The sequence below is a fragment of the Acartia tonsa genome, chromosome 6, assembly GCF_053477335.1.
Source record: "Acartia tonsa isolate MP-2025a chromosome 6, ASM5347733v1, whole genome shotgun sequence".
NCBI classification, from domain to species: domain Eukaryota; kingdom Metazoa; phylum Arthropoda; class Copepoda; order Calanoida; family Acartiidae; genus Acartia; species Acartia tonsa.
In genome coordinates, this window is record NC_137265.1 from 10,996,023 (window position 1) to 11,011,310 (window position 15,288).

Consider the following 15,288-nt stretch of genomic DNA (forward strand, 5'->3'; position numbering starts at 1 on the left):
TTTTATGAAATGCTGCACTGTGATTGGCTGAATTCGGCTCACCCCGATCTGGCTCACCACTAAAATGATTTAAAGATCCAGCTCAGGGATCTATAGGGAAAAGACAATGGCCGATAAATTGTTGTACATGCCCAAACTGGATACACAAAATTACCCCTTCTGTAGTTTACAACTAGTGGTTGAAACGTTTGGACACTGAAGTTAATGAACCAACCAATCATATTATATAAAAGTCCTCAAAGTTGTTGAACCAATAAATAAGAAAACCTTATTATAAAACTTTGGGGACTAGTGTAATAAACAAACCCTTTCCTCCCTGTTGTTTAACCTCACACATTTATATATATTCTAGCGGTTTCGCCCCTAGCCTCTAGGGGCTTTGCCCCAAGAGGAACTTTAAACATTAAGTACTACTGGTGCTGTCGCTAGTAGCTTTAAGAAAAAAAAATGAGGGGGGGGATTTTTTATTTTTTGGGGGGTTGGGGGTGTCCCACCCCCCAAGAAAATAGCCTAAAACCACCACAGGACCAGTAGGTATATTCCCTGAAGAGTAGAATCTGATCGGTTCAGTGTTTACCGAGATCTTAAGGGACAGACAGACGGACAGACAGACAGACAGACAGACAACATTCTACTTTGTATTATAGATAGATCATTCGTCATTTATGGCACGATTAACCAAATATATCAAAACAAGGACAATTATATTTTCAGCTAATGAACCTCAATATCAAAGTGTTTTTAACGGTGTTTAATTTATTTTAAATAAGCTTTTTAAATAAGCTTTTGTGGATTTTGTGACAAATCGTGTGTAAAGGGTTAAAATAAAAACAATTAAATGTATATTTTTACTTTCTTTAAACATTATTGTATTTTGTACATTTTTGAATATGTATATATTTATTATCACATACTTGAAAAGTAAATTAATAAAATACTAATTCAATATTTATAAAACAAAATCTTATGTAATTGTTTAGATTATATAAATCCAGTTTACGTACAACAATGATAAGGTTTACTTATGGTCAAGAAAAACATTTATCAGTATAGATTAAGTATTTGTGTAATTAATTTGTACTCTTTAACTTCAATTTTATCAAGGTACTTTGGTTATATTTTATTTGTGAAAGTTTCAATGTAGTGGTTCAGTGATTATTTAAATAGTTTATGCATTTGTTTTCTTTTATTAATTGCTTTAACCTCTTAAAAAATAAGATGTTTAATTTCTGTTTGTTTTAACCGTTGGCTGCGTATTCAATTTAACTTTTAAATTTTGTTGTTAGCGTCCCTAGAACCTAGTCGCTTTTATTCTAACTGGTAGGGATTGGCTCAAAACTAAGTCTTAAGTTTTTAATTAAATTGCTTGAAATAACCCTGGGACACAAGTTAAGATTTACAAAATTAGCGAACTTTTCGGTCAAGCTGTTAAAGCTAAATCTCTAGCTTTAGATAAAAAGTTATATTTATTCGATTATAATTTAGATGTCTTGGCAAGCATATGTTGATGATCAGCTGATCAGCAAGAACCTCAAGAAGGCCGCCATTGCTGGCTTGGATGGAAACATTTGGGCTAAGGTAAGATTTATAAAAATCTATTCTATGCAGCAAAATGTCGTTTTATTCAGTCTTGCCTTTGATAAGAGTTTTTATTTAAAAGATTAGGCTTCCCTTTTGCTAAAAGTTTTTTCATTTTTTACTTTAAAATCTGTAGCAACTAAATTGATTTTAAAATTTAATAAAGGTTCCGTGGTTTTTGGCTTTGCCTACCTTCTTAATCTATCTACTAATATCCATTTAGATTTGATTAACTTTCAATTTTTGGTAAGTGTTTTTTTTGTATTAATTTCCCCATTTAGTTAGAAATTTCTTTTCCCTTTAACATTTTTTACAACTTTTTCAAATTGGTATTTTCAGTCTGCTGACTTCAACCTGACATCTGACGAGGTGAAGAACCTGTTGTCTGGGTATGATGACTCCAGCAAGCTGTACAGCGCTGGCCTAGTCCTGGAGGGACAGAAGTATCTCTACCTGAGTGGAGATGACGTCGTAAGTTCTTCTCTTGCATTATATTGTTTAGTAGCTAAGCTACTCTATATTTTGCTTTGTTGGTACGTTTGTATTGTATGTGAGAAGGGGGGAGGGGTTCAGGAAGAATCTGTTTTCTGGATATGTTGACTCTAGCAAGCTGAGCAGTGCTGGCATAGTCTTTGAGGGACAGAAGTATCTTTACTTCAATGGTGATAACATTGTAAGTTCTTCTCTTTAATTGATATTTATTGTAGGTTTTTCTTGCACTAGATTTGGTCACCCTAAATCGTTTGTTAAATAATTAGTTTAAAATTTCTGACAGTCTAACAATTTGTTCTTTCACTAATTTATTGATCTAGAAATTTTTTACTTCAGTATCACATTTTTAATAGAATTGTATTAATCCTATTTTAGGTGAAGAGAGGCAAGCAAGGCAAGGGTGGAGTTCACATAATGAAAACTAAACAAACCTTGTTGGTCAGCATCTATGATGAGCCGCTGACCGCTCCAGAAGCTGCCAACATTACAGAGTCTCTTGGAGAGTACCTGAACACCTGTGGATACTAATTTTATTTATCATTTTTATAGTCTTTAACATTTATGTATCAATAAAATTTAGATTTTAAATTGTTTAATTTGTTCAATTGCGAAGCTATTCTATAACATCTTTGTCAGTAATTTAAGTTTCACGACGTTAACAGTTTGCTTCTGATATATATTTTACGAACCCTCTCAAATCTGGCCTAAAAAGAATATTCGGATCGTATAAAGGAACTAATTTGCGGGTTGCGTCGTATGTTTGCAGTTTCATTTAAAAAGTTAGGTTAGGTTAAGAAAATGTTAATGATTGCCAAGCATGGTTAGACCCCGCAGGGGTTAGAAATAGGAGAGAAGCTACTTCCTTTCTATGATCCATTTATTCTAACAGAATTTGGTTAGTTTTTTACCAATCTTTTTATTTTGTGTGACTATGACATTTGGGAGTAAAATACCCCTTGATTCTAACTATGCATGGTAATAAATTGAGCTTGTTTAGGCTAGTAAGCAGTTCCCTCCCCTTACTCTTGCTAACAATGTCTCGGATCTGATAAAGCAGAATTAGGTACAACTTGTAGAGGTTTCGACGAAGATTTGAACGTATCACTTCCCCAACGACTATCGGTTTCGCTAAACTAAAATATATGATAGTAAAATCTAGTAATTATTATGCATTGATAATTATCATTGCTAAATTTTATTTATTAATATTAAAGCACAAAATATGTAAATACAACGGGTACTACAGTTGTAAAATAATTGGAATAATATCCCATAGCTGTAGAGTTAGAACTTGTTTCGTTTCTTTCTATAAAAGATGGAAAATCGTTTAATGCTCCATTGCATTTATAGTTACCCTAAAAAATACAAGGATGATTAAGTACAAGGAAGCAAAGATCATCTTATTAGAAATATAAATTTTAAGAATATAAAATCTAAGATAATGTGATAGAGAATAGAGATTATCTAGGTAGACATATTTTTAAAATCTGCCAATAAGAAAACATTGGTTGGAAATTGGTCACGTGTCAACTTATTTGTTGAAGCTATCCGCGTCATGCTAGAGACGCCAGAAATATTGCCTGTACTGCTGCTATGTCTATTTCCATTTTTTAAATCGCTTGTTTTTTATTATGTATATTTGATAAGATTGTATATTAGATCTTTTCATGAAAATACCCTTTTTCGAATTTCAATCTTCTGCTAACCTAAAAAGTTACTTTAGGGGCCTAGAAATATATGTACAAAATTTCAGCTCTCTATCTCTACTGGCGACCTAGCGCCAGGCATGTAAAATATCAACAGATAACGGTAGCACGGCGGTTTTAACAATATCTCAGTAATGTGCAGGTTTTCAGCTCTTCTGCATATTTCAATTTAAACACATAAGGCCAAAGATATTATATCCAAAAAATCTTTTGTCAAAGTCTACTCTAGACCTAGCGCCAGTCAGTTTTCTAAAATCATGCATTTTATACCTGTGAAAAATGAAATCGCCAGCGCTAGGTGTAGAGTAGACTTTGACAAAAGATTTTTGGGATATCATATCTTAGGCCTTATGTGTTTAAGATGAAATATGCAGAACACCTAAATTCACCTTCCAAGCCATTCTCTAAGCATTTTAATTTTTTTTTGAAATAACGGGATTTCAAAACTGCCTTTTGAAAAGGCCTAAAAAATATCTTTTCTTGTCCCTTTTTTCACTGTATGTAGTTACAACTTATTAAGATATTATTCTCAGTTAAAAAAAAATTGGCGATTCCAGCACCAAAACCGGCAAAAACAGGCAGTTAAACTTCTGAACCCCTACTTAACCCCCTGACAGACCCCCCCTCTATCTCGGCTCCTGTTACAGATAGAGACGTAAAACTTTTTTCTGGTTGTTCATGTGTATTTTTAGAGAATTGCTTTTTCTAGTCATAGCGGTCAGACTGCTCCTTATCCGCTTTTTAGCGGCCAGTCGCTAAATATTAAAACAGCTGTAGAGCGGCCAATTTTAAAGCTAAGAAAACCAAATTTTATGACAAACTATTATTTTTTATAATAAAAAATACCTTTTTTGACCATCGCCAAAAAAAGAACAAATAACGGAAACCGCCAATTTTGGTGGTAAAATGGCCAATTTTAAAGCTAAGAAAACCAAATTTTATGACAAACTATTATTTTTTAATGGCCAATTTTAAAGCTAAGAAACCCAAATTTTATGACAAACTATTATTTTTTATAATAAAAAAATACCTTTTTTCACCATCACCGAAAAACGACAAATAACGGAAACCGCCAATTTTGGCGGTAAAACGGCGGTTGGCGGCGCTAAATAATATTTTTATCTGTTTATAGTTACAACTTATTAAGATATCATTCTCAGTTTAAAAAAATTGGTGCTTAACCCCCTGACAGACCCCCCCTCTATCTTGGCTCCTGTTACAGATAGAGACGTAAAACTTTTTTCTGTTGGTTCATGTGTATTTTTAGAGAATTGCTTTTTCTAGTCATAGCGGTCAGACTGCTCCTTATCCGCTTTTTAGCGCATCCACTCGTCGTCGGGAAGGTGTTAGGTTCGAATCTCCGTCCGACACCGCGTCATAACTAAAGACGTTAAAAATGGTTCCCACTGCTACTATTTCAGATGCACGACGTAAATAGTTAGAGTGGGGGGAATGCCTTGGCCCAAAACAGGCGCAACTCGTTACCATGCACAGTTAGGACTTCTCAGACAAAGGTCGTGCATCACAGAGAGTTGGTTGTTTGTAATGTACTGTACCACGGGTATGAGGTGAAGGACCAAGAGTCTGACCTTGAGTTGACAAGTTGACTGTTCAGTCCAGGTGCAACTCACCCATACGACATTAGCATAACCCCATAACAGACCCCCCTCTATCTCGGCTCCTGTTACAGATAGAGACGTAAAACTTTTTTCTGTTGGTTCATGTGTATTTTTAGAGAAAATTACTTTTTCTAGTCATAGCAGTCAGACTGCTCCTTATCCGCTTTTTAGCAGCCAGCCGCTAAATATTAACCCTTAACGGTCAGGGGGGGGGGAGGCGTTGAATGCCCCCCCATCCGGTTTTTTCTATCTCATTTTCTGTGTGTGAAAGATAAAGAGCCCAAACTGCTTGACTTTTTAAGTATGGGTATGACACACAACTGAGAGTTGGAATTTTTTGATTATCTCCATCCTGGCGGGCACAGGATGCCAGCAAACCTGGCAGGGTCATACAGGTAAAGAGCAAAAATATTTTTTTGACTAAACCAAAGCATTTTATCATAGCAAAATACTAAAAAATCCTCTAGTAGTACATCCTTATATAAACTACAGGTGTTCAAGTCACTTTCAGGTTCCAGGTATGATCCTCCAGGTCCTGATCCTCCAGGTCTCCAGAAATCTTTAAAAGGCTCCTGTGGCCGCAATTTTTAAACTTAAGCTTTTCTTACATGTCTATATAACGTATTAAAATTTCATGAAGATCCGCCGCCGTTTTCCCGCCGACCGCCAAATGCGGCGGCTGGCAGCTGCCAAGTACAGCTGCGGCCGCTGAAATTTATATTTTGATATTTCTAAAGTAAAATTTACATAAAGTTAAACATTTTCTGGGAAAAAAATTTTCTTCCAGCTTCAAAAATAAGAAAATTACAGCCGTTTGAAATTTTTAAGTAAAAAAAGACCTAAAAACAAAGGTTGTTAAATAAAAGGGTGAAGGAAGCAAAAATTGACTTAGACTTATAAAAGGTCGGAAATTCATTATCAAATTAGCCCTCTAGCTCTAATAGTAACTGAGATAATAAGGGGGGGCGTTGAACGCCCCCCCCCCCAACTGATTAAGGTGCGGCAAGGGGCCCGACTGTAAAGGGTTAAAAAAGCTGTAGAGCGGCCAATTTTAAAGCTAGGAAAACCAAATTTTATGACGAGCAATTATTTTTCATAACAAAAAAATTGCTTTTTCTGACCATCGCCAAAAAACAACAAATTACGGAAACCGCCAATTTCGGCGGTAAAATGGCGTTTGGAAGCGCCAATTAATATTTTTATCTGTTTATGATCCCAATAAAAGACTACATACAAAAATTGGCTGATTAAGGTCTGGAAAGGGTCAAGACAGATAATTGTTTAAACTAATGTAATAGATTTTTATTTTAGTCAGATGCCAGTCGCAGACAATTAAAAAAAAATAACATTTAGAAATATTATCAATTTGTCTACAAAGGGTTAACAACAAAATCAAAATATACAAATCTAATTATTAAAAACATCAAGATGATCTTCTCTATAAATTTTATTTGTAAAGCATTGATATTTTTATCAAATAATATGACAATGATGACAACATTAATAAGTGATTAAATACAGACAAAAAATAGGATGACAACATCCATAAAGACAAAGCTCTAAGATCAGAAGTAAGGTCAACTCTCTTGTAATTACTTTTGTAATATTTAATCAACCTTAGTAAAAAATAAGATGAAAATTAGGTGTTCAGGTATGATCCAGCAGGATATAATCCTCCTAGTCTTCAAATAACTTTGAATGGCTCCAGTGTATTTATTTTTTTACTCATAGACTTAAAATTGTAAAATTCAGCTTATCTTACATGCCTACATGACATATTAAATTTTGTTTTTAAATCAGCTGTTGTTTCCAGCTGACCGCAGCCAGTGGCGGCAGTCCATGTAAGCTTCAAATCAATTAAATTTTTTGATAAATATATATATTAATTCTTGAGTAATAATAAACTTCTGTGAATAGTAATTGGCCGCTCTACAGCTTTTTTAATATTTAGCGGCTGGCTGCTAAAAAGCGGATTAGGAGCAGTCTGACCAGTGACCGCTATGACTAGAAAAAGTAATTTTCTCTAAAAATACACATGAACCAACAGAAAAATGTTTTACGTCTCTATCTGTAACAGGAGCCGACATAGAGGGGGGTCTGTTATGGGGTTATGTAGGGATACAGAAGTTTAACTGCCTGTTTTTGCCGGTTTGGGTGCTGGAAGCGCCAATTTTTTTTTAACTGAGAATTATATCTTAATAAGTTGTAACTATAAACAGATAAAAATATTATTTAGCGCCGCCAACTGCCGTTTTACCGCCAAAATTGGCGGTTTCCGTTATTTGTCGTTTTTCGGCGATGGTCAGAAAAGGTATTTTTTTATTATAAAAAATAATAGTTTGTCATAAAATTTGGTTTTCTTAGCTTTAAAATTGGCTGCTCTACAGCTGTTTTAATATTTAGCGACTGGCCGCTAAAAAGCGGATAAGGAGCGGTCTGATCGCTATGACTAGAAAAAGCAATTCTCTAAAAATACAAATGAACAACCAGAAAAAATTTTTACGTCTCTATCTGTAACAGGAGCCGAGATAGAGGGGGGGTCTGTCAGGGGGTTAAGTAGGGGTTCAGAAGTTTAACTGCCTGTTTTTGCCGGTTTTGGTGCTGGAATCGCCAATTTTTTTTTAACTGAGAATAATATCTTAATAAGTTGTAACTATATACAGTGAAAAAAGGGACAAAAAAAGAGTTTTTTTAGGCCTTTTCAAAAGGCAGTTTTGAAATCCCGTTATTTCAAAAAAAAAATTAAAATGCTTAGAGAATGGCTTGGAAGGTGAATTTAGGTGTTCTGCATATTTCATCTTAAACACATAAGGCCTAAGATATGATATCCCAAAAATCTTTTGTCAAAGTCTACTCTACACCTAGCGCTGGCGATTTCATTTTTCACAGGTATAAAATGCATGATTTTAGAAAACTGACTGGCGCTAGGTCTAGAGTAGACTTTGACAAAAGATTTTTTGGATGTAATATCTTTGGCCTTATGTGTTTAAATTGAAATATGCAGAAGAGCTGAAAACCTGCACATTACTGAGATATTGTTAAAACCGCCGTGCTACCGTTATCTGTTGATATTTTACATGCCTGGCGCTAGGTCGCCAGTAGAGATAGAGAGCTGAAATTTTGTACATATATTTCTAGGCCCCTAAAGTAACTTTTTAGGTTAGCAGAAGATTGAAATTCGAAAAAGGGTATTTTCATGAAAAGATCTATTGTATATTACCATACAAATACAGATGAATTTATTTTCTAAATCTGAACCAGTATAATTTGCTCCATGTCGTACAATACCACTAGAAGAAATATATATTTAGATAGCTATGTAATGTATACGTATACAATAAGATATAAGATTATGCTAATCAGGGAGGGAAGGGACATTGGTCCCAAAAGTTTTATAGTATCATTTTCCTATTCGTTGGCTAAACAACTTAATTTGGGGACTATATTGAATTTTGATTATTTGTATCATTATGATGATTGTTCAAACGTTTCAACCACAAATTGTAATCTATAGAAGGGTTAATACTGTTATCATCATTGGGGATGTACATTGATTTATAGGCCATTGTCTTATTCCTTTAGATCCTTGGTAATAATTTAAAGTGTTAAAGATTTAATATAAAATAATCCTTACTCTATTATTTTGTCCATAGATTTCTCAAATATTTCTAAATTAAACATAGAAATCAAATTAAGTTTTTAAAAGTGAAGCTTTCTATAATTAGGGTCGGTCCGTCCTTCCGTTACAGTTAGCGCGTTCATTTGAACAGGTTAGAATTGTCCTATCGATTTCAAACTTTGTATGCTGATTCCTGTAACAGTTAGGTACGACTTAAAAAGCGCAGCAACTCTATAATTGCTACCAGAAAGTCCGTAAGTCCATTTAAAACAAGCTTTTTTTTTACTTTTTTGACAACAAATTTTTGTATTTTAAAATTATCCTATTCATCTGATTCTTTAAATACTGATTTCTATTACAACAAGGTACAATGTGATAAGCAAAGCATCTCTGTAATCAAGTCCTAAAAACGTCAGTATGACCTTAAACAGTATCATGTATTTAATCAGTTTTGCAACAAATTTACTTACAATTTTGTACATATAAACTTATCCATTAATATTCATTTCTGACACTCTACAAGTGTTAATGTTAGTTAATGTCCTTCCATTTCAGAGCTTCGCTTTTATGGATTTTATCTAGGGTTGGGCCGGATATCCGGCAATATAATCTTTTATATTTTACAACAAAAATCTCTGTTTTTTTTTATCTTAAATGGCTGTATATAATTTTCTTATTATTGAAGCTAGAAGAACAATTTTTTCTTAATATGTTTATCTTTATGTAAATTTTATATTAGAAATCTTAAAACATAAATTTTGGCGGTGGCAGCAGTCGCAAACCGATGATTGACAAGTAAACGGTAACGGATTTTATGAAATTGTAAAATGTCATGAAGATATATAAAAAAGCCTAAGTTTAAAATTTAAAATCTTCAAGTAAAAATTTGCGGTCACAGGAACTGTTTAAAGATTTCTAGAGACCTGGAGGTTCAGGACTTGCAGGATTATACCTGAATCCTGAAATCGACTTGAACACCTATATTACATATGAGGATGTACGACTATAGGATATTTTAGTATTAGATAACATGAAATGCTTTGTTTAAGTAAAAAAATATTTTTACTTTTTACCTGAATGACCTTACCAGATTTGCTGGCATCCTGTGCCCGCCAGTAAGTAGGTATTAAAAAAATTTCAACTCTCAGTTATGTGTCATACCCATATTTTGAAAGTCACTCAGTTAGAGCATTCTACCTTTTATAAAAAAAGGGGGGGTGGGGCATTCAACGCCACCTCCCCGCCCATCCTCCAACTGTTAGAGGTTGATATTACAGATTGAGGGTAGTAATAGTTAATTACATTTATTTGCTAAGAGAAAGATCATTTAATAGTTACTTAATTTTTAGGTTTTAACCTTTATTTAATCCTATAATATAAAGTAGTAAGCTTTTTTTTGTCTGTAGCAAAGAATCTCGCTAACCGCTGAACCGATATAGTTCTCCTTTAGAGTGAAGCTTCTAATAGGTCCCAGGGTGGTTTTAGGCTGTCTAATTTTTATAAAAAAAAGTCGTTGTAAGGTTTTAAGGTATTTTTCTGCACTTTCATGTCACTTTTAATATCCCTAGATACTAGGGACGCAGCCGCTAGTATAATATAAAACACCAGTTTATGAAGAAATTTTTTTTGCAGGTATAGTACATTTCATGGCAACGCCCCTTAAGGAGCGATTATTCGTATTTTCACAGTAGCTTTCCTCCTATTTCTAGCCCCTCGCGGGGGACTCTAACCTTCCGGGGACAATTGCCTAACCCTGTGGGGGAATCACCTAACCAAATATAACCTAACCTAACCTAAAATAACCTATTAAAAGCAATTTAAAAAATTCAACGAATCGCCCCTTAAGGTGCGTTGCCATGAAAGGGACTATATCTTTTTTTGATACTTTATTATGTAGTAATTTGGCTGGTTATCCGGCCGGATATCCGGTAATTTGGCCGGATAACCGGATATTTGCCGGATACCGGCGTTGGCCGGATATCCGGCCGGATACCGGATATCCGGCATTTGAAATCAGCCGGATGTCCGGTATCCGGTATCCGACCAAAAAAATATCCAGCCCAACCCTAATTTTATCATCCTTGTTTATATATGCAGAGAGGAAGGAGACATTGGACTGTAAATTATTATGGTAAACAAATTTTCAAAAAAAAAAGTTCTTTCATTAGTTGGTTTAGAAACGTTGGATACCTGGATTAGACCTTAATTTGTTGGTTGTATTAAGCGGAGTCCAATATTGGGTAAGAGATATAAGTTTTCCGGAATTTTAATGTAGGGAGTATATTTGAAATCTGCATCAAGTTTTAAGGATTTTTTATAAAATTCATTTTTTGTAAAATTCTTTATCTAAAAGCGAAAATACATTTTAAGTTAATTAATTTTGACCAATAGGATAGGTGGATTTTAAACTACCTGCGCTCTAATTGGTTGAATGCTGTACGACATCCAATCAGAGCGCAGATTTTTTAAATCCACCAATCACAGATGCCAAAATTAATTAACTTAATTTGTATTTCCGCTTTTAGATAAAGAATTACACAAAAAACGAATTTTATAAAAAATCCTTAAAATTTGATGCAGATTTCAAATCTACTCCCTACATTACAATTCCGGAAAACTTATATCTCTTAATATTGGGCCTTATTTTGGTATATCTATAAACCAAATCTTGCTAATGAAATCCGGCCAAAAGCAAAAAAATATACAGTTCATTAAATTCAAGTTTAATCCATTTCGTGCAACTACCCCTGTAAAAGTATTATTTCCGCCTACTCTGACATATATGTATCGTATCTGACAACTATTTCTATTGTCTTTAGTCATGACATGTTGGACCGAGATTCAAACATATCTCCAATGCTACGCTATAAGACACAGTAGCGAGTTTCGTTTGATTTAAAAGGTACCTAGGGGTAACTTTCTATTAATAAATTTACCCTTTTTACAATCAGTCTCGTGTTTTGCACTATTTTGGACCACGCTAACAATCATTCCTTCAGTATTCTGTTTCCATTTAGCAACTTTAAATAATATATATCATATAGTTGTACCATATCGTTGAACTGTGGAAAATAAATGTTGTTTGATAGTTGCCTATTTATGGATTTTAACCGCCTAATCATGAATTTTAACAACCATATGAAAAATAGAGAAATCTGTTAATATTTATCTGTCAATAAATCTGTACATTTGTATAAACATCTAAAAGGTACTTGAAAAGAAAACAATCACACTACATTAAATAATTACATCCGGTTTATGCTTTAGTGATGGCAAAAAATATTAAACATTATACAGTAAGATATATAAGTTTTCCGGAATTTTAATGTTAGGGGGAGATTTGAAATCTGCATCAAATTTTAAGGATTTTTTTATAAAATTCGTTTTTTGTATAATTCTTTATCGAAAAGCGGAAATGCATTTTAAGTTAATTAATTTGACCAATAGGATAGGTGGATTTTAAACTACCTGCGCTCTAATTAGTTGAATGATGTACGCAATCCAATCAGAGCGCAGATTTTTTAAATCCACCAATCACAGATGCCAAAATTAATTAACTTTAATTGCATTTCCGCTTTTAAATAAAGAATTGTAGAAAAAAACGAATTTTATAAAAAATCCTCAAAATTTGATGCAGATTTCAAATCTCCCCCTAACTTTAAAATTCCGGAAAACTTATATATCTTATTATACAGTGATTACTGGACCACAGCCATAATAGAAGAAGTTTTGCCATCACTTAAGCAAGAATTGAATGGAATTTTATCTACCTTGTGTAGTATCGGTGCAACCAGAATTCCATGTTTCATTTGTGCTCATAAACATATTATAACAATATTCTGTTACATTTGGCTAAAAAATAGAATGATGAACAAAAAAACGTACTATTCTAGTAAGTTAGGTTAGGATAAACTTGGTTAGTTCAAATCCAGGTAAGAAAAAACCTCCAGGGTGCCAGAAAGGTTTAGGCCCCATACAGGGAACAGTGGCTTGTGTGCAGTTTATAGTTGCAATCTTGGGTGGGTAAAAATATATATTGGAAACAAATAAAATAATTGATAAAAAATATATAATAACAACTATCTTCGATGCTTTACAGGAAGATCTTATAGAACAGGAAAACCTGTATCTTAGACATGTAATATAACAGACAACCTATAATTTAATATCAATGATTACATGAAGAAGTAATTAAAACATAAAAATAAAATAAGACCAAAAAATGAATCATTTAGACAGACAGACCAACATTCTAGCACACATGGCATATAATGTAGAGTAGCTTCGCTTTTCTAGGTGCTTACCCCTGGTTCTGGACATTTCACAGTTGTTCCCTTTGTAAGAACATCTTTTGTTGAACAATTCTAAATATAAATCCTTATATAAAAGTAGCAGGATGATCTGTGGGTGTGTGTGTATGTGTAGCGAGAGGGTTCCCCTCTCATCTACTTCTTATAGGTTCGTCCAGGGAAGGTTTAAGGTCTAACTTTTTGGGGAGTGTAACTCAACCCCCATAAAAGATATCGCCCCTAGAAAAATACCCAACCCTCATACAAATATTTAAAATCTTTAACAACTAAAACTAAAATCTAAAGTTGAGGGTCGATGACAGTAGTTCGAAATCTCGGATTTTTTAAAACTTGTTTTGTTCCCCCCCCTTATTTTTGTGCATTAACTGGTGTTTATACAAATGCGCCAATTTTAAATCCCCTACCTAAAATTTTTTTATAATATTTTTTATTAAAACTCAAATTAAAAAGTAGAAAGGCGGTTGACTTATCCCCCTCCCACTTTAATAATACCTAAAGGCTTCTAGGGGGCGTTGCCCCTCGTCTATCTTAAAATAAAAGCTATATCTTGCATTATTTTTTTCAATTAGGTGTTTGAACACGAATTGCATATAGTAAAAACATTTTTCTTTTTTAATTGTTATCCTAATAAGATAAAAGTTATACTTAAAAATTGTTTTAATAGTTATCATTATATTTAGCATTTTAAAAAAAAAACACCAAAATTGACCAAAATATGCGTATATATTTTGTACTCACTTGCGTCATTTATATTTCAGATTTTATTTACCCGTCATCTGAGGGTCGACTACTACCCCCCCCCCCCCCTCCCCTCTTCATACTTTTTTGATAGCTTACCATGCATTCTAAACAAGAAAGAGTAATTGCATAGCCCACGCAACCAAGGAGCAACACAAATAACTGAACATTGTTCACTGATATCTTTATTAAGTTAAACATATTAAACGACTAAATACTAAATGAAAATCTCTGAATATTATTTAAAAATAAGATTGATTTATTATGTTTAAAAGTCAAATTTTCAAATATACCATACTATAGTTTCATTAGAATAGACTTTTATTACTTTCATTACAAGCGATTTTTTTCCTTTTATTGGTAGCGCAGATACTATATAACTTGACAAGCCCGTGCGTCTATCTGTCCATACATCACTACGTCACAATGTGAAATATGTAACTTTGGGTTTTTTTTATAGTTTATTCAATTCTACTATATTTTCTTAGTTTTACAATCTTCCTATTTTTTTCCACTGTTTATTTTCCTTTTATCCATACTAATTTTAACTTCTACAACTGCGCTACTTATGGACACACTTGTCCTGGTTTTACACTATTTTTTGGGGGTGGGTTATTTTTTAGGGACTATTTCTCTCAGGAGAATATAATTTTCTTAAATTAAAAGAAGCAATTAGCTAGACCCTTCTCTACAGAAAGATAGCTATCCTGTTACTTTTAGATAAGGATGACATGTAAGGTTCTTAACAGATTTTTTAAAAAGAATAAGTCAAGTATCTGCTTTATAACTCACTTTGTCCATTTGTCAATCCATAAATGTTTATCTACTTCAATATTTATGGATGCTTTCCCTTTAATTGATTAAACCTTAATTTATAAAATCCTACCTCTAATGTGATTTTTTTATTTTTCAACAAGATGCAGATGCACAAAAAAAAAGTTGTCTTGAAATTTGAAAATTGCTTTTTGTTGTATAGATAGCTTTATCAAAGAAATAAAAGAAATTAAAAGAAATAACTTAAAGTTTTGACTAATGCAAAAAAAAAGAATGAGTTTTATATGGAATAATTTTTATTTCAACATAATTATAATCATTATTTCAAATTAATCATTTGCAATAATTATTTCAAATAATCATTTGCAATAATTATTTCAAATAATCATTTGCAATAATTATTTCAAATAATCATTTGCAATAATTATTTCAAATAATCATTTGTATAAGTT

At 33.0% G+C, this 15,288-nt stretch overlaps 2 protein-coding genes across 2 annotated transcripts; one reads left to right on the forward strand and one right to left on the reverse strand.

Annotated features, from left to right (window-relative positions):
• Positions 1-839: 839 nt before the first annotated feature.
• On the forward strand, positions 840-2,658 carry LOC145321824 (profilin-like). The gene is made up of 4 exons (XM_080163454.1): positions 840-1,104; positions 1,486-1,578; positions 1,918-2,049; positions 2,446-2,658. Exons 2-4 carry the CDS (start codon positions 1,486-1,488, stop codon positions 2,596-2,598), a joined length of 378 nt encoding a protein of 125 aa, XP_080019580.1. The 5' UTR covers positions 840-1,104; the 3' UTR covers positions 2,599-2,658.
• A 588-nt stretch (positions 2,659-3,246) lies between these two features.
• Positions 3,247-14,361, reverse strand: LOC145321825 (uncharacterized). Its single transcript, XM_080163455.1, has 7 exons — positions 14,162-14,361; positions 13,319-13,378; positions 12,785-12,866; positions 11,951-12,034; positions 9,030-9,063; positions 8,616-8,685; positions 3,247-3,425 (listed from the first exon to the last, which is right to left on the reverse strand). Exons 1-7 carry the CDS (start codon positions 14,261-14,263, stop codon positions 3,279-3,281), a joined length of 579 nt encoding a protein of 192 aa, XP_080019581.1. The 5' UTR covers positions 14,264-14,361; the 3' UTR covers positions 3,247-3,278.
• Positions 14,362-15,288: the final 927 nt, after the last annotated feature.

Bases quoted from the DNA above. Each gene is read 5' to 3' on its own strand.
- LOC145321824 (XM_080163454.1), top strand. From the start codon at position 1,486: ATGTCTTGGCAAGCATATGTTGATGATCAGCTGATCAGCAAGAACCTC. The intron at 1,579-1,917 runs GTAAGATTTATA...TGGTATTTTCAG, and splicing joins ATGGAAACATTTGGGCTAAG to TCTGCTGACTTCAACCTGAC. The intron at 2,050-2,445 runs GTAAGTTCTTCT...ATCCTATTTTAG, and splicing joins ACCTGAGTGGAGATGACGTC to GTGAAGAGAGGCAAGCAAGG.
- LOC145321825 (XM_080163455.1), bottom strand. From the start codon at position 14,263: ATGTTTAACTTAATAAAGATATCAGTGAACAATGTTCAGTTATTTGTG. The intron at 12,867-13,318 runs GTAAGCACCTAG...TCTATTTTTTAG, and splicing joins TGAAATGTCCAGAACCAGGG to CCAAATGTAACAGAATATTG. The intron at 12,035-12,784 runs GTAGATAAAATT...TATTATTTAAAG, and splicing joins TTGCACCGATACTACACAAG to TTGCTAAATGGAAACAGAAT.